Source organism: Mustela nigripes, chromosome 6 (genome assembly GCF_022355385.1).
Source record: "Mustela nigripes isolate SB6536 chromosome 6, MUSNIG.SB6536, whole genome shotgun sequence".
NCBI lineage: Eukaryota > Metazoa > Chordata > Mammalia > Carnivora > Mustelidae > Mustela > Mustela nigripes.
The window spans coordinates 44,950,974-44,969,798 of record NC_081562.1 but is presented as its reverse complement, the minus strand read 5'-3'; the positions used below and the strand labels follow the sequence as shown (position 1 = coordinate 44,969,798).

Here is an 18,825-nt window from a genome sequence, read left to right as displayed (position 1 = left end):
TTCATCAGAGTTGGCTGTTAGTGACAATGTTATTGGATGGATCAAGTTACAGTATGATAGTGATGGCAGTTGTATTAAGTCTCACTATGTTCTCCGGAATGGGAGGGAAAAAAGGGAAGACTCACTCAACATAGTTACTATTCTTCAATAATTCTTGACCATTTTAATGTGAAATAAACTATGATAAAGGACTTTTAGTACAAGAAAAGGATACATGGTAAAATGCTACTTTGAACTCCTTATTTTATAGGCCTAGTGCTGATGCAGGCCAAATCAGATCTCCTCTGTAGATAGCATACGTTTTCATTATAGTTTGTATCTATATTGTAGGCATGTCCTTTAGTTTCCTGAATACAGCATTATAAAGACGTGCTGCTATAATGAGAATTATTAAACATGAGTGTATGTTCCTTTGTTAAATGAATTGGGATTCTCTGGAGCTGCACACGGCAATAACTTTGTATGCTGATAAAGTCTGCAGACTGGGAATTCTCCCTAAATTTTTATGAGGACACATACCTGGGCATAAAGATAATTACTAATGGAGAATCATGCAACTAAATTTCATTATGCTAAATACTTAAGATAATCTTAAATTGTATTGCCCTAAACCTTGAGAAGTGTTCTCAATTGTCTCTGTCCTGGATGGGGCTGAAATAGTAAAAATGAATTCTGCCATTAGACTTAGTATCATTTTAATGTGCTCCAACAAAAATTGCCTGCCTAAGTTAACAGGCATTGCGATAAAATTATCTTTCCTTTTTAAATTATTTTATTTTTACTCAAAAAGAAGTTGAGAAAATCATTGATGAACTGAAAAGGAGTTGATTGAGTTCAATGTTTCTTCCAGTTTAAATGTAAAGATAAACTGTTTCAGCATTCCAGATAATAATATACACTCTACCAGAGTTGGGCGGAACGGAAAGGTAGAAAGAAAACATCTTGGTTTTGGTTAATATTTTACTGGTTCAGGTCTTTGTTTCTCAATTCCATACTTGACTTAATGTCTGTAGGGAAAAATTCTTTTGCGTTCTTTTTAAAATTAGTTAATAGATGTTTCAATAATAGTTGGTATATTGATGTTATTGTCTGTACTTCATCAGTATCAAAGTATATTTGCCCAGTAGGTCTATGGGGTCACAGATAGATCACTTGGAAATTAAATATGTATTTTAGAATCTTACTTAACAAATACTGAATACCAAATGAATGTATGTATATATAATTCATGATTTTTCATATAGTTGTATTTGTCTATTATGATCAAAATCCACATTATAATATTCTTTCTGCTCCCGAGAAGCCAGTAAATTAGATGACCCCATTGTTTTCAACTGGTCAATGATATTTTTTTTTCAAATGACTAACACACATTGGATGTGAAAAATTTAAAGGATTCTTATGACTAGTTCCATGGGGCTATGGTCTTTTTGATCCTCTTCAGTAGCTTAGTGGTGACATTGACATTAAAAGGCTAGAAGGAGGAAGGAGGGTGTACTTGGGTCTCTTGGGGGACCACAGCCTTCAAAATGGCCCTCATCTCCTGCTTTCCCTTTGTTCTTCCCTCCTCCCCTTTTCTGCAAGCCAGTTCTCTGATGAAGACATAGATTTTTTTTATTTAAAGAATAGAAAATAGTTTTGTTTTTTTTTTTTTCCCTCATTGGAGTGGAACTGGTGAGCTGTAGCTCTCTTTTCTGGGAGGAAGAGTTGCTTTTTCCTTAACATTTGTGATTAGAGCAGTTTGGGGCATTGGTGGACAGTAGGTTTATAACAAAGAAACAAAGTGCACAGAGGAAGTAAGAGCTGTAGTGAGGAAAGTAGCCGATGCCCCTGAAGGAAAGAATCTCGTCCGCCGTATCTGAAATCTGAGTAAACATTGAAGGAGTTCCCAGTGCACTGAGGGTTAGACCAAAGAGCGTACAAATTGGGCTCATCCAAAAAGCACATCAGTGTTAGGAAGCAGGCCAGAGACATGGGTTCTAACCATCGCTGGTTGAAGAGACACAAAGAATCTCTAGCAGAAATAGCAGTGAAAAAGGAACTAGGCCAGTTATACTAACATGTGACAATACTTCTCACTAAGGCTACTATAATAAAAAAGTTATGTTTACATTTTCTCTCATTTCAGGGCTAATTCTGTGCTTTTTACAAAACATGTTAATGATGGGCCAGTAGCCCTGTTAAGGGCATCTCTTCACAAAAGGGATGAAAAAGGCTGAGCAGTCATTTATTAATTGTGAAACTACATTAACAATTTTAGAAGTTTTATGTCACAAATGCATTTTTGAGGATGAAACTACAACTGAAGACAGTGCATTCATACTTTTATTTACACTTGTCATTCTTATTTATAAGAATCAAAACGTTGGCTTCACAATTATTTGAGAAGTGCAAGCTTTTGAAGAGCTTGTTATCAATGTGTGATAAGTTTCAGAAAATGTAACTCTGCTTCATTTACTGTTTCTAATAGAAGACCAATTTTTATTAAGTACAATCTTTAGGGAGGAAAGAAAAAAATAATCATAATTCCTTAGTTTTCAAATATTTTCATTTATCCTTTTGTATGTTCAGGTGTGTATCTGGGAGGTTTTCTTAGTCACATTACCTCGCATTTTCTCCTATGTGAATTTTTAAAATTTAAGACAAAGCTGCAAATGGAAATCTGTATGTTCTTAAAGAATGAATTTTCTTTAAAGCAATCATTTTCTTCAGAAAGACACTAAGTGTTTCAGGTTTTGTATATTTTAAACTTAGAGATAAAAGATAAATGAGCATTCCCTTTGGAATAAAGTATCTCTTCTGAAGACCATGTTCAGGTTTGCATGGTGTCAAGGTGTTTCTACATTTCCATAGGAATTTCAAAAGCAACTGATCAATTGACAAGATTAGAAACTTTCTAAGAAGAAAATCCTTCTGAACCTGGAGCTCAACAATAATGCAAGACCATCCTTTTTCATATCTAGAAATATTGCAAGGAAAATCAACCCATTCATTCCCTTTTCAAGTAAGAGCAGTTTGTAAGCAGAATACCTTCCACTTACTAAAACTTGTCAGACAGTGCTTTGTAAACCAAAAAATTGATAATGTCAAAAATTTATACCAAAATGATGAAATGTTCTGTTAGACATCCTTGTTCATGAACACATTATTTATGATAGCAGATTATGCCATTGTTAATCTGTATCTCTTACCACTGCTAGTAAAAATGTTTGTCTCCCTATAATATAGTATTGTTCAACGTTTGATATCATTCAGCTTTTTCCCAGATATGCTAAAAAAATTTTTGTTTTGCAACGTACAACCAAAACTGAAGGTGGAGGACTAAGAGGACAACCAAAAGCTGATTTATTAATTTCCTAATTATTAATCATCCTTAACCAGGCAGCTATATGTTTTCAAAGACATTAGAACACAACTCATTTTTAAGCAAGGAGTGACTGTTTCAGTCCATAACACTTTATGGGACTTTTTTCTCCCCCTTTTCATCAAGGTTACTTTCACTGTTGAAATGTTACCAGACAAGAATGTGAGTAATGAAAGTAGTGAGTTCAAGTGATGTGAATTAAAAAAAAAAAAAATGTAAAAGGCTATCCTGTGAAGATAAAGCCAAACAAAAACAAAAACAAAAACCCACAAAGGGTAATTAAATAGTTTGAGGTTGTTGAAAATTTTGCCTCAGTTATACCTATAATACTTATTTTTGTTTTCTTAAGATTTTATTTATTTATTTGAGAGAGAGCACAAGCTAGGGAGTGGCATAAAGAGAGGGAGAGGCGCAGACTCCTGCGAATCAAGGAACCTAACGTGGGGCTTGATCCAGGACGCTGAAATCATGACCTGAGCCAAAGGCAGATGCTTAACCGACTGTGCCACCCAGGTGTCCCTACCATTAACACTTGTGATGGCGAAGACTTAGGTTGCATTTACTGTGTAGCATCAAACATCATTAAACATCACTGTGAAATAGGGTAAGACATTCTGCTAGGTGTCTTGAGAGTACACCTGTTACCATCTTTCCTAACAGTCTGAAGAGTGTTGTAATGGCTAAACCACCACACAGTTCACCACTCAGGCAGTTCTCCTCAACTGCATTTCCAAAAAGATGGTTTGCGGTAGAACATGTTTTGGCACTGAGCTCAATAACCTCTGTGAATCTGCGTTCGCAAATGTAGGAAAGCCCCTTTATATGAAACTGGTTGTATCTTTGGGTTTTCACCTCACCCTCGGATTGATGAAATCGAATTCTTTATAATGATCGGTGTGCTGTCTTTTGTCATGTTTCTGTCATATTTGTCTTACAAAATTAAAATATGTGGGAATGCTTCCTTTACCTACTTCAGATACACCTGTGCCCAGTTAATTCCTTTAATCATTTTTTTCTCCTCTCCAGATATAGTCCAGCGATGCTTTTCTTGAGTGCTGTTAACAATGTACCAGCTCAATGGTTTTATGTAAACTACTTTGATGGATTGCTGCTATTTTTTTGCCATTACATTCAGTAATACAATTAATTTATTCTCTTTATTAATTAAGTAAAAGAATTATCAAGCACTTAAAATGAGGCCTTTGTTTTGCTAATTTCTGTGGAATAAACCTCATGGTATTATAAGCTTGGAACTGCTCTGTATTAGTTCCTTGTGTATACTGTATTCTGTCTTTGGTGTAGTGGTTTCCATTAGTAGGTATGGATAGGTTCAGGATACATCCTCTGTTAGAAGTAGCCTCTGTCCGAAGTAGCTTTGTTTATAGAATAGCTCAAAAACACAGTCTGTCACCTCCATCAGACTGCTCATATTCGTAGATACATTGGGAAAATAAAATTTAGCACAGTTAGTCTCAGAAGATTAGTCAAACAATGGAACAGTAGAACATTTAGCCACCAATGATCATGTTTATATCACATGGCTCAAACATGTTGTCTACTAATACATCAAATTTATCTGGTTACAGTAGCCATTTCTTTTCCTGTAGATTTTGAGCATGTTTCTGCTTCGTTAATTTCTGCTTTTGATTCCTGTTCTTTCTGTAAACTTCCCAGATTTGCTTGGAAGATAAGTACTTTATGCAGAAGACTTGTTTTCTCTTGATTGTAGTGGTAGGGGTGGTATATGGTAGGATATTTTTATTCAAATACTCTTTATTTCCCAACTTGTCTGATTAAAGATAAGGTTAGGTCAGTTGGTCCTTCAGAGCAGATTTGGCATGAATTACATTCTCTTCTTAACTACCCATATGACTGGTCCGATTTGAAGAATCTTAAACATACTACACTATTGAAGATGACTAATTAAAAATGAAAGCTCTTTAAATAAAGCTTTTGCCTTGGTTTTGAGGCCATAAGGAGCTTTTCTTGGAATTTTTGGCTTCTTTTGAGAGCTCATAAGCCATATCCCTTCCCAGGCCTGAAAATAATTTGGCTTCTCACCACAAAATAATATTTTTCCAAAATGCTAAGCATTTTGTTGGCATTTTTGGGCCTTTAATTGACAAAATATTTCCAGAGATCAATCTATATTGACTAATTTTTCACTATTTAACAAACATTTATTGGATACCGATTTTTTTTTTTTTTTGCTAGTTTCTCTGCCAGAGATGGGGAACACACTGATAAGTGTGAAAATCAAATCCTCACAGATCTCTTTTACCAGTTTAATAATTTTCATCAGAGTAATGTCACTTTACTGTTTCCTAGAACGAAGTTCAATTCCTTTTTTCTACCTATTCCATGGACTAAATTTTTGACCCTCGATGCTTCCTAATTGTGTGATCTTGTTTCTTCATCTTCAAAATATGTATAAAATATTCATGCTGTTTTTTATCATAGGATAGTTTCAAGAATCAAAAAAAAATGGTTTTATGATCATTGTCACCAATATTATTGTTACTCTTATGTAATTAAGTGTAATAGTATTACCTTTAAGGTTCAAAAATTATCTTCCGGTGGAGAATATTCTGAATCACATATTAAAGATTAGTAATTACCAGAGGGGAGGTGAGTAAGGGCGGGGTTGGGAGAAACAGGTGATGGGAATTAGGTAGTGCACCCGTGAGATGAGCAGGAAGTGATGTTTGGAAGTGTTCAATTACTAGGTTGTATCCCTGAAGCTAAAATAACAACTGTATGTTAACTGGAATTAACATAAAACTCTTAAGAAGGAAAAAAAAAATAAACTGTGTAGAATCAGAAACAAAACAAAACAAAAACAAAGCCAGCCACAAGGAAGCCTGCGAGTAGACGCAGGCATACCTGTGTGCTAGTATGTTTGCAGTGAGTGATTTGCTTCACATCTGCATTATAGCTTTTGTGGAACTTAGCCACACAATCTCAATGGCTGAAGAAAGTGGCTGCACGACACTCTACCAGATCAACATTTGCTATGATCAAGCAAAGATGATAAATCTGATTTTCCTGACTGTAACTAGACTCAAGAACAGAATTCCCATCTAAGTTCATCTCAATCCTTACTGAGTGTATTAAACAGACTCTTGATTTTGACAGCATCTCAGTGCTAGGTCGGCCCTGCTAGCTGAACTAGCAGGGGGTCTGGGTCATGCCCATAACTGATCTCTCTGGTTATACCAGAAGCAGCGTTTGATGTCCATTAGGTCTTAGTTGAGTTTGAGAATGGTTTCCAATGGAGTACATACAAACTGTTGCCCTATTATTTCTCCTAATTATTTCTCCTAATTCTGGTGCAGTGGCTAAGAGCATGGACTCTAGAACCCAGCTGGCCAGGTTCAGTCCCCAGTTCTTAGGCAAACTTGAGCAAGCCAGTGAACTTCCTGTAAAATGAGGATCACAATAGTATCACTCATTATTAATAATAGTGCCATAAAAATTAGTAAGAAAAAAGAAAGTGCCTTTACAAGACACTATTGAGTACACTTATTCTATTTCTGAATGATTCTAGAATGCTAATATTTTAATATTTTTGCACTTTATAAATGAATTACTAGTCCAGATTTTGCATTCTGAATGTTGAAAATTTTCTCTGTTAATATTACAATCAACATATAAATATTCTGGTAGCTTACTTTGAGAGCTGGGAATAAATATGGAACTTCCTTCTGAATGGTTAACTTTTTGGGCCAGAAGTACCGTATATGTTTTGGAGTTTTGGGTTTAAATTTTCAAATTTGAAAAAAAAATAGTACTTTTTGTTTTTATTGAAAATACAGACTTCTGTAATCTGGCAACAAATGTAAAGTATATATATTTTTTTACTTTATTTATTTATTTTACAGAGCAGGAGGAGGGGCAGAGGGAGAGGGAGAGAGAATCTCAAGCAGATGGTGCTGAACGTGGAGCCTGATGTGAGACTCAGTCTTATCGCCCTCAGATCATGACCTGAGCTGAAACCAAGAGTTGAATGCTTAACTGACTGAGCCCCCTAGGAGCCCCAACAAATGTAAAGTTTTATTAGTCTAGGTTATTTGATGAATTGACCAGGTATAGCACTAAATATTGATATTAAAGTATAAAAAATGTTCTAATAAATTTCATTCATCAAGTTACTAAGAATTTTAATACAGATTAAGGTCATTTGAATTATTTTTGATTTCACAAATTAAAATAACATAAAATGAATTAGCCACTTGGTATCTATGTTAATAACTTCAGGGAGTTGATTAGCTTATCCTTGGAATTCTTCCAGACCGAATGGTATAAGAAAGTTTCTTTAAGAATTTAAACAGAAATTGATTTTGTTTAAGATGGCTTGTCAGAATGCATTTAAAAATATTCTGAATTATATTTTATCAGTTAAATACTGTAGTGCCTTCATTGCTTATTACTAATGTGTCTGCAAAATATTAGTGAGTCCTTGTGATGGATGTGAGGAACAAGTGTGTGGTTATCAAAGAAGATTGGCAAATTTGATTTCATTGAAATGCCTTATCAGCCTGTCAAAAAAATTAAGCATAGAAATAGAGAAAAAGATTCTCACTGCCAGAGTCAAGATAGGATTATTGAAAAAGATGAAGAAGCTATTTTCTGTCAGAAGCTTAAAGTCTCTGGAAAAGATCCTGAAGTGACATGTGGAAGAGCGGGAATTAGTTCTGTTAACCAGCAAAGGACAGGAAGTATATCTCCCTTATTAAACAATATGCTTCACCAGGTTAGAGACTTTCTTTTACCCTCATTTCTCAGCATTTAACCTGAGGTATAGCATCTATGAGGTGTTAAATAATAAAATTCCAGTCAAAAGTTAACAAAAAATTATGAAATGAAGGTCAATAGATCACTTACGAAAGATGATAACAGTTTTTGTACCTATATTAGGGACTCATTCATTGACTTAAAAAGGAGATTGATATTTCAAATATATGCAGTCGCATTGGGTAAATGTTTGAAGGAAAAATGAGGGAAAGGTGTCAAGAAACCCTAAAAAGTAAAGGGAAGCTAAATGATATGAGCATTTTAAGAGGGTTATATGAAAGCTTATGGCATATGGTTATTATTCACAGTGATGTTTTGGGCTGCTAGAATCAGAATGAGCTATGTAATTAGACAACCTGTTCTTAATTATTACTGTGATTGGCATTATTTGAAGCACATTCATGATTGTTCCATAAGACCCAGGATTATCATAATTAATGAAAACATGAGTGACTAATTGATGATAACGTCTGCCCTATGAATACAATACTACTATACTTTTCAGGTTCTTGAGTAAGTCTGTAGAAGGTTCATGATTTAGATGTATATAATGAAGTACTTTTTGTTTTCCATCTTAGTATTTCCTCTTAGCTGTGCCACATTTTAGATAGTATGAGACGTGACATATTTAACTTGTGTGTTACAAACAAAACAAGACGGCTGAAGGATATCGTCATGGGAGAGACAATTTAACCCACTTTCTCTGTGTTAGTCACGTTTGAGAATATAGCCGTCCATAGAAAACTGTACAGGGGGTTATTTGGGGTTACGAGAGGCTTACAAAGTCATCTGAGGTAGGCTTATAGAAATCTAATTGCTTTTTTAGTTTATGCATTGAATAAGGCATCTTAGAAATTTGTGGCTTGGCAGGGGTTGAGATGTGGTTGATAGTTAAAAGAAATAAGAACATATAGAACTCATTTTAGTTACTTACTGTAAAGCTTGTGTGAAATCCCAGAATAATGGGATATCACTAGAGATCTGCCTGGATTATTGTGTTTATGTATCATTTTCTGTTAAAGGTTATGCAAACAAATATAGTAGTAAAATTTTCAGTACAGTGCTTGTTTCATTGTAGGCGTTAATGGTGATATTTTAAAAATTATTCTTCAATGGCTACTATATATGTGTGTTTACACAAGTTTGATTTTAATATAGATGGAGCACTTTAACAAACTGCCCATGAAAATGATTATTAACATCTTGGGCATGTGTATTTTAAACATGAGATTTTAAAATGCTAATTTTTAAGATACATTGCTATAGGGAAGCACCATTTATTTTCACTAGCTCTTTAGTTTTATTTCATCCATCCATATGATTTAGCTGTCTATAAAAGGTTAACTAATCAGCTAAATAATGACATAGTATTTCATAAGTACATCTAGCTAACTTTCAACTGAATAAAATTTGAAATACTTTTGGACATTTTAGAACTTTGTAAAACTAGGACGACAATATAAAACTGCGGAGTAAAATTCTTTTAATATTTTAGGAAACTCGGAATCCAAATAATTTCTAATTTTTACAAGTATGGCATGGTGTTATTTGTTTACAAAGATAATAATTGCAGAGTTACAGAGATACCATATTAACATAAATAAAACCTGATTAATATTTTTCCTCCATATATTTGCTTTTCTTTTTTGAATTCTTGATTATATTCCTCTACTTTAACCCTTGTCATGGTTTGAATAAGTCGCAGAGAACAAGACTGAAAAACCCGGACTATGCAAACAAAGCTCTATCACTTGTCCTAGTCTTGCGTAGAAAGGGGCTCAGATTAGTAATGCTTTATGCGGCATTTTGTTGAAGCTGTGAAATCTTAAAGATCTTTATCTCATGGTAGAATAGATTTCAGAGGGGTAAAACATAAATAACATATTATGTCTTTTTTCTTTGTATTGACAGATCAATTGAGATTGAATGGACTCGGTCATAGACGCTGAAAGCATTTCTACCCATAACCTTCCCTCTATTCTCTACTCCCATAGTACTTTATTTATGCTACTAATGCTTCACCCATCAGATGGCACTAACGATTTGTACACGTACCTGTCTCCTTATCATAATGGGAGTTGCTTGGGTCCCAGCTGTGTTTGTTTCCCCAGCTTCTAAAGGATGTCACATGTACAAAGCAATCTATAAACATGTATAGAATAAGGTTGCATTGTTCAAATATTTAATGTCAGCTATCCTTACTGATTTGCTCCATGGATTAGAAAAGTACCTATATCTATATCCAACAGGACATTGTGAACATTAAATATTTCAATAAGACACTGCTTTAAACAAATGAAAATACTGAAAAAGGAAATACTTGTGTCTATTTGGCTATCTGTATATGTATCTACATACGTATCTATATGGGTCTTTGTCTGTATTTATGTCTAAATCTGCATTTAATTCATACATCTTAGAATTCCAAAATAAATATCTTACTGATCACCAGTGATCATCACAAAGTTGAACTATATTTTAGATAAATAATTATTACAGTGTCTTGTGAGCACAAAGATAATGTCCATAACTGTGTGTTCTTCGCACACGATTACACAATTTTGTCCTCTGTTTCTGGTTGCTCTGCATCCTAGTCCACTTTCCACTGTTCATTCATAATCTCTCTAAATGTAGGTCTGGTGATGTCACTTCTTAATTCTAGCTTCCTCACTTGCCGTGGAGGATCCTTGATGATTCTGTTCTTCTCTATCTCTATGTGATAATCATTTACCTCATTTTACTCCCGGCCGTCTGGCACGCAAAACTTGGTAGTCTCCCAAACAAGCCATTAAATCTCATGACTTTTCCAAGATATCCTGTCTGTTCCAAATGCCCTTTCCCGTTGTATCTGTCTAGAAAACTCAAATCGTCCTTAAAGATTCAACACTGTCAGAGGCTGTTCCTGCCATCCCCCAGGCAGAACAAATCTCAGCCTTAGGTGTGGAGGCACAGTGTCTCCTGAACCTACTCCCACTTTTATATACAGCAGGTGGTTTTGTAATATTTGTTTTCATCGTTATCTCTCCTTTTGCTACTATAAAATCTTTGAAGGTCGAGTCCATGTCTTTGTATCTTTTTTATCTCCAGAACCAGGCATACCATCTGGGATATAGCAGGTGCTCAATAAATATTTGTAGAACAAATTCTCTTATTTAATCTTCACAACCACCTATGTTTACAAATGAAGGTGAAGTCTAAAAATACTGAGTAACTTGCTCAAGGTCACACAGCTCATGAATGGCAGATACTTTCCTGGGCTTGTAGGGCACTTTCATCAACTTCACAGGCGTGAGCCTGCCTTTTCTCCCAGGAATACCAAAGAGCCATTTGTGTTCACATCCATCCTCCTAGAAAATTGGGTCCTCGTGGCTGCTCTGATGTAACCCGCTGCTGCCCTGAGAATTGTTTTTTTTTTTTTTTTTCTGCTCTTTTCATGCCTATGAACACCTCACCACAACTTGAACTGGCTGAGGCTTGGCTGTCATCTTCGTCCGGTTTGATGTATCTGACTTTCTTTGATCTTGATTCAGATTAGTCTCTGTTTTATTTTTCTTTCTTTGCTGATGACGGAGTCAAAGTGACTGCCTTGTATTGTTCTTCACTAAAACGGCTCAGACTTCTTGTAGAAACTTGGGGACACCCACCCCACCTTTCAGTAGTATCTCCTGTTTTCCTATGCGCATCCGTGCACCCCCAAGCCTGTGGCTGGATTAGAGTCTGACATGTCCAGGCAGAAGCCATTTTGAAGTGTTAAGGAAAGTAATTTGTCAAGTGTGTCTAACACTGCGGTAAGAATTCTTAATAACTCCCTTTACATGTATTACTAGACTCCAGTCTAGGAAATGTTAATATTATAAGAAATAATAAAAAAGACTCGATTCTGAGATTTTATTTATATTTTTAAACGGACTACAATTTACTGCCAAAAGTTGTTTAGTGTATGCCCCTTGGAGGCTGGCCTTTTCTTTCCGCCAGGTACTTGTAGCGTGTTGCTTTGTAGATGTTTACTGTCACCTTCCAGCACCATGTCTAGAAGTGGTCTTCTTCAGTTTGCCCTCCAAAGCAAACTTTTTTCCACGATTCCCATTTCTTTCAGGAGCTTCCCCCCAACTCTTTAAAAAAATTCTGTCAAGTCATCTCTTAATACTTTCTCTCCATCATCCACTAAGAGGACCAGGGCATCAAGGTATCTGTGTTGGTGGATTTTTCATTCAAAATATCTCTCAGGTACAGGGGTCCTTCACCAGCGCCTTGTTCTAATACATCATCGCCGCCTCCCCTCTGAGCACAACAGCCACTTTCTGCCTCCCGTCTCTGCATACATCACGCCTCCCTGTATACCACAGATAAGTTAATTTTCCTACGACATTACTTTTATTATGTCATTATGCCTGCTACTGCCTATTTATTAGGACCAGACTCTTCCACCTGGTAACTGAGGACTCACACAGAGGAGGTTTTTTTTTTTTTTTTCTCCCATGTTTTCTCTGCCTGGAGTTGTCCCTTTTAAAAAAGCTGCTTCCCCCATTCATCTAAGTAACCCTTCATCCTTCAACAACCCGCTTTAATGTCACTTCCCCTGTGAAGCCTTTTCTGAACTAATTAATCATTTCATCCTTTGTGTTTTATAACATCCATCATATTATAATACAGTTAGCTGTTTATCGGTCTTTCTCTTACACTTTTGAGTTCTTTACGGTTAGGATCTAAGTCTCTGTCATATATTTCCTCCCCAGACACAGCACAGTATCTGGCACAGAGGAGGAATTTAATACATATTGGTTAAATGAACGAATTAAAAAAAAAATAAGGGAGCCTTTCTTTTTTTCCCATGTGTTATTCTCAACTCCGAATTTATTCATACTTTCTTTACCTAGCTAAAAAGTTTTTTCACTATTCTCCAAAAATTCAAATATAATTTATTTTTAAAAATAGTTCAATACAGAATGATATATTATGTATTATTTGAATAGTTTAAATGTAGACACAGATGCAACAACTCCAAGAAGGGTCTATGTTAGAGTGGTAGGATTTATTCTTACTATTAACATTAAACTTAAACAAATTTTAAAGTTCCACATTTACCTTATTGTGCTGCTTTTTGAAACTGGTAGAATAGCTTATCATGGTGACCTTAAAATATGAGCTAGAATAAAACTGTTAGATATGCACCATAAATATATTATTACACACACACACACACACAAACACACACACACAACTTTAAAGTTCCTTCAAGCATCAGAACAAATTCTGTTTCTTTCATTAAACTTTGTATAAATAATTCTATTTTACAGATTTTCTCCCCCCTTCAGATTTCCTATGGCATTTCTAGTGTGTGAGAGAAAACCATTATTTTGTTCACTGTATCCAACTATTTTGTTTGATCTCTTACCTCACATTAGAGCCAGGATATCTTCAACTTTATTTTGAAACTTTCTCGGTCTCAGATTCACAGTAGGCAATTAATCAATACTTTGTAATTGTTGCTGTTACTATTATTGTAGTTGTGGAGGAAGGTGGGGGAGGGCCCCAGCAGGTGATGGACAAGCTAAGATTTTTCTTTTTTTTTTTAAGTTTTATAGTGACACAGTTTTTATTAAAAATTAGCAGCTTCCCTCCTGGAAACTCTTTGTAGTTTTGCTAAATTGGGTTTGCCTCTGGCTAGAATTTTCTTTTTTTCTTCCTTAATTTAAAGTGTTCTCTCTTCTGAATTTTGTAAGTGTTCTTCTGCCAGGCTTTTCTTTTCTTCTTTTTTTCCTCTTCTCTTTTAATGCCTTTTTTCCCCCTCAATTAAACAATGTCATTTTCTCCAAAAATGTAGAAAATGAATCTTTTGCTAATGACTCAACATTACTAAATTTAAGCAGTTTCTTGAAATTCTACTGATGAGGCAAAGGTTTGTTTTTGTTTTCCTTCAGAAGCATGAAGCAACATATCACGTATAACTTATATTTTCTTAAACAAGAGAATTTCATTTTAAGACATTTAAGTTTCACTTTTGTAATTACTTAGCCATTCACTTTATAGCATTTAAAAATCACATTGTTAGCAAACCAAGATACATGCACTAAATTTTCATATTGATCAATATACACTTATTGGTGCTAAATATTAAAAATTAAGATTTGAATAAAATAGCATTTTAAGTTCAGTTTGCACTGTGGTTTCAATCAGATGTTTGAGTTACATAGTGGAGTGGGCAATATTTAAAGAATTAAATATTATTTTTCCTTTGGAATGAAAACCACATCTTTAATTTGTATTTTGTGTAAATAAAAGTGTTCATTGATCAAGTTGAAGTATGATGATATATTCCAAGTTCCTACCCATTAAATTCAATATAAAATAGTTGTAATGTGCATTTTAAATTGAATGAGTAACAAGATTGCATACCTGCTTAAGAGTAACATTAACATGTGTATTTTGGAAATACACAATTTTCTCTTATTCTCTTAATCTAAGCCATCTGTCTTTTTATTCTTAAAATTTTATTTTTTAAAAAGATTTTATTTATTTATTTATTTATTTGACAGACAGTGATCACAAGTAGGCAGAGAGGCAGGCAGAGAGGGAGAGAGGAGGAAGCAGGCTCCCCACTCAACAGGAAGCCTGATTCCGGGGCTTGATCCCAAGACCCTGAGATCATGACCTCAGCCAAAGGCAGAGGCTTTAACCCAGTAAGCCACCCAGGTGACCTTATTAAAATTTTAAATTCCAAGGTCCAATCTCACTCTCCTTAATTTGTCTTGAATTTGGAACTTAATTTGAGAAGAAATACAGTATTAGTTTATGTCATATTTGTCAATTTGTTGTTAAGTTTGAACTTCTCATCATGGGCTCTTAGGGTCTGAAGCAGACTCCTGGGACCAGTTCAGTCCCAGTTCAGTGGGACCATTGGTGTGAAACTCTCAGACCAAGAAAGGACTGAAGAAATTAGATCTGTAGTCCACAGAGTATAAAAATATGCTATTAGAAATAAACATGATAGTATACAGTTGGCTGGAGAACTAATTAAATTATTGATTAAACATACTAAATCATTGAACAAATGGTGATGAAGTAAGATGCCTCTCTAAAGCCAGATTTAAAGAACACACATATATAATGGCTAGTTAACTATTCCTTTTTTAGCATATTTATTCTCTATTTCCATTTTTGTAAAAATCCAGGATTGGTGTACTCCCAGCTTGAAATTACAACTCACTCAGAAATAACACGCTGTTTATCTGCTGGCTCAGAACTAGAAGGCTGCAGGAGTGAGCTCAAAATTAGCTCTAGCAATTTAAGTGTTGCAGTCTTTAATCTCGGTAATGATACTCCTCCAGTCTGAACTACCTAGGGGCTATTTAGCCCTCCTTATCTCTTGCAACTTCTTTTCTCTCTCCTTCCTCCCTCAATGAAGGCAGGAGGCCAGAGGACTAAGAGCTGCTAGCATTTTTGTTAACAAAACCCTAGCTGTTTCTTTAAAGCAGGCTTCTTAAAACAAAACGACAGAAAAGTGCTTTTTCTTTGCAGTTTATTTCTAACTTAACAAATCAGCGTTTATCAGAGCAAATACAAAGGTCTGAACATCACACAGAATAGACATCTGATGATTTCCTTTGTTTTCACAACTTTATGGTAATGGGTCATTAATACCTGTTAAGCTCTACTTTATGTTCGTTATCCTGAAGTCACATATATATCCACAGATATTAGAGTTTTATGTCAATTTGCCTTTTGCTATTTGTTGGGGTCTCTTGAGGTTCTTTAAGAAGATAAATGGTGTGTGTGTGTGTGTGTACTAGAGAGAAAATAATGTGGGGGGAGGACAGAGGAAAAGTGGACAGATTAGCGAGAGAGAGGATGAGGTGTTGGAGTGGTACTACCCATAAATGGTATAAATAGCAAAATGGCACTGGAACCCGGAAATTTAGTTCTTATTCCTATGTTGAACTTACCGAAAAAGGTTATTTGGCACTGGAACTGTGGGCTAGATCCTGTAGAACACACAAACAAGCTTAGTCTGCTTCACATACGTCCCCACTGTCTGAATTTGCTCTAACCGCTGTTAAAGCACCGTCCACTGTTTTTATGTTTATTTAAGGCCCATTGTAGCCCGTTGATTTTGTTTTGTGTTGCACTCAAATCAACCACCTTCATTTCAGAGTAACTTAGAGGCATTTTATTTACTGGGCTCTCCTTGGGAGTTCAGTCTCCACTGACAAGCATCGTCAAAGAAGTAACACTCATTCTGTTATGGTTATGACGAACCACCTATGATATTGCCCCGTCTACTGTATTGCAGGAAAAACAGAGGTTTCTGACGGATGTTCTGCATGAAGTGATGCTGCTTGACGGCTTGGCCAGTTCCCACCCAGTATCACAGGAAGTGCTGCGGGCCACAGACATTGACCGGGTGTTTGACTGGATCGCCTATAAAAAGGTGGGAATAGATAAGACCCAAGCGCCAACTGGATATTTCACTATCCCAGGGTGGCCCAGCTATTTCATGCGAGATATAGTCTCTCCATCCTGCTGATAGAAATGGACTGAGTTAGAAAATATAGAGTCACAAGGTTCATGTCATTTTATGAGTTAGGGCTTTTTGCTTTATAAATCAGCAAGATGGAGATGAATGTTTGCCAAATAATGCATAGAAATGTTGGAAGTATTAATGAATAAATGTTTGGAGCCTTGGTATGAAATTGCTGTACAAATGGTGTTGTGTCAATGTCAGTTTTTATTATTATTAATAAGAGAGCTGACCTAAACAGTGACAGATTATTTGTCATCAATGCCCCTTAAATACTTAACTTGTTTTGCTTGGCTGGTACAAATGGATGTAGGAAGTGACATATATATTTTATAAATATTATTTAAGGGACATTTAGGAGATTAAACATCTTTCTTGGATAGTAATCATGATCAGTGAAATTTTAAAGACTAGACTTTGACTGACAAAGATTTTGGACCAATGACGAGACACAGAAATAAGACCCACTCTGAACTTTTCCCCATTGTTACGTGGATTAAGATTTTTCCTGTCTCTATCCCTTTGTTGTTCTGATTTAACATAAATATGTATATCTCTTTGTTTAATACTTACAGCTACTTGGGAATTGTGAAAATAGTGTGAAAGTCTCGTTCAACTTTGGCGTAGATCGAATTGCATTTACTGGGATTTCCATGTACTTTATTGATTAAGTTTTTAATTGATTAAAACTGTTTCTAACATTTTTCCTAATATATTCCTATTTACAATTAGAGGTGAAATAAGGTACACTAATTTAGATTTTGGTTTTGTACTCATGAAATGACTATCTCAATGACTATGAGTTAATATTATATGTTATACTATGTAAAGATATAAATTGTGTTAGAAAATATCTTTTCAAGTCATGGATCTTTGCATTGGCTATAAAGGGGTTTCTGATGCCGGGGCGCCTGGGTGGCTCAGTGGTTTAAGCCGCTGCCTTCAGCTCAGGTCATGATCTCAGGGTCCTGGGATCGAGTCCCGCATCGGGCTCTCTGCTCAGCAGGGAGCCTGCTTCCCTCTCTCTCTGCCTGCCTCTCCATCTACTTGTGATTTCTCTCTGTCAAATAAATAAATAAAATCTTTAAAAAAAAAAAAAGGGGTTTCTGATGTTTTAGAAAAATAAGTGGAAGTATAGAATCATATTTAAAATATATGTTATTATATTTATATAAAATATCAAAATTTAAAATATGTATTTTTTATAAATGAGGTTTTTTTACTATATATTTTTAAAACACTTTATTTGAATGTGGTGTAGTTAGTACATACTTTTATGAGTTTTGGGGGTAGAATTTAATGATTCATTAGTTGCGTATAACCCTCAGCGCTTATTACATCAAATGCCCTCCTTAATGCCCGTCACCAATTACCTCTTCCCCCAACCACCTCCCCTCCAGCAACCCTCAGTTTGTTTTCAGTGTCTTTTATGGTTTGCCTCCTTCTCTATTTTCATCTTATTTTTCCTTCCCTTTCCCTATGTTCATCTGTTTTGTTTCTTAAGTTCCACATATGAGTAAAATCATATGGTATGTGTCTTTCTCTAACTTATTTCACTTAGCATAATATCCTCTAGTTCCATCCACGTGATTGCAAATGACAAGATTTCATACCTTTTGATGGCTGAGTAATATTCCATTGTATTTATATATCACATCTTCTTTATCCATTCATCAGTCGATAGTCATCTGGGCTCTATTCCATATTTTAGCTATTATTGATAGTGCTGCTCTCAATATTGTGGTGGGGTGCCCCTTCAAATTACTATGTTTGTATCCTTTGGATAAATACCCAGTAGTGCAATTCAGGCATAGGGCTTGAATCCACAATTGCAAGAGCAAGAGTCACTCGCATGCTCTACTGACTGAGCCAGCAAGGTACCCCCATCTCTTGCGTTTTTGTTAGTAGCCATTCTAACAGTTATGTAATAATATCTCATTGTGGGTTTGGTATGCATTTCCCTGATGATTAGTGATGTAGTCTTTGTTTATTTCAGCTTAATTCTTTTTTTCAGGGTTATTTTGGCTATTTGAGGTCTTTAGGATATGGAGATCTTTCTCTCTCTCTCTCTCGATATATATTCTTGATATATAGAAATATAGATATCTGAAAAAAGCCATTGGAATTTTGATACGGATTGTATCGAATC

At 35.3% G+C, this 18,825-nt stretch overlaps 1 protein-coding gene across 1 annotated transcript in view; it reads left to right on the top strand.

Annotated features, from left to right (window-relative positions):
* TRHDE (thyrotropin releasing hormone degrading enzyme) overlaps positions 1-18,825 on the top strand; it is a 405,975-nt gene that overhangs the window by 198,664 nt on the left and 188,486 nt on the right. Inside the window, exon 6 of the mRNA XM_059402447.1 lies at positions 16,449-16,586. Within this exon, the coding sequence (XP_059258430.1) occupies positions 16,449-16,586 (138 nt within the window). The remainder of the gene's footprint in view (positions 1-16,448; positions 16,587-18,825) is intronic.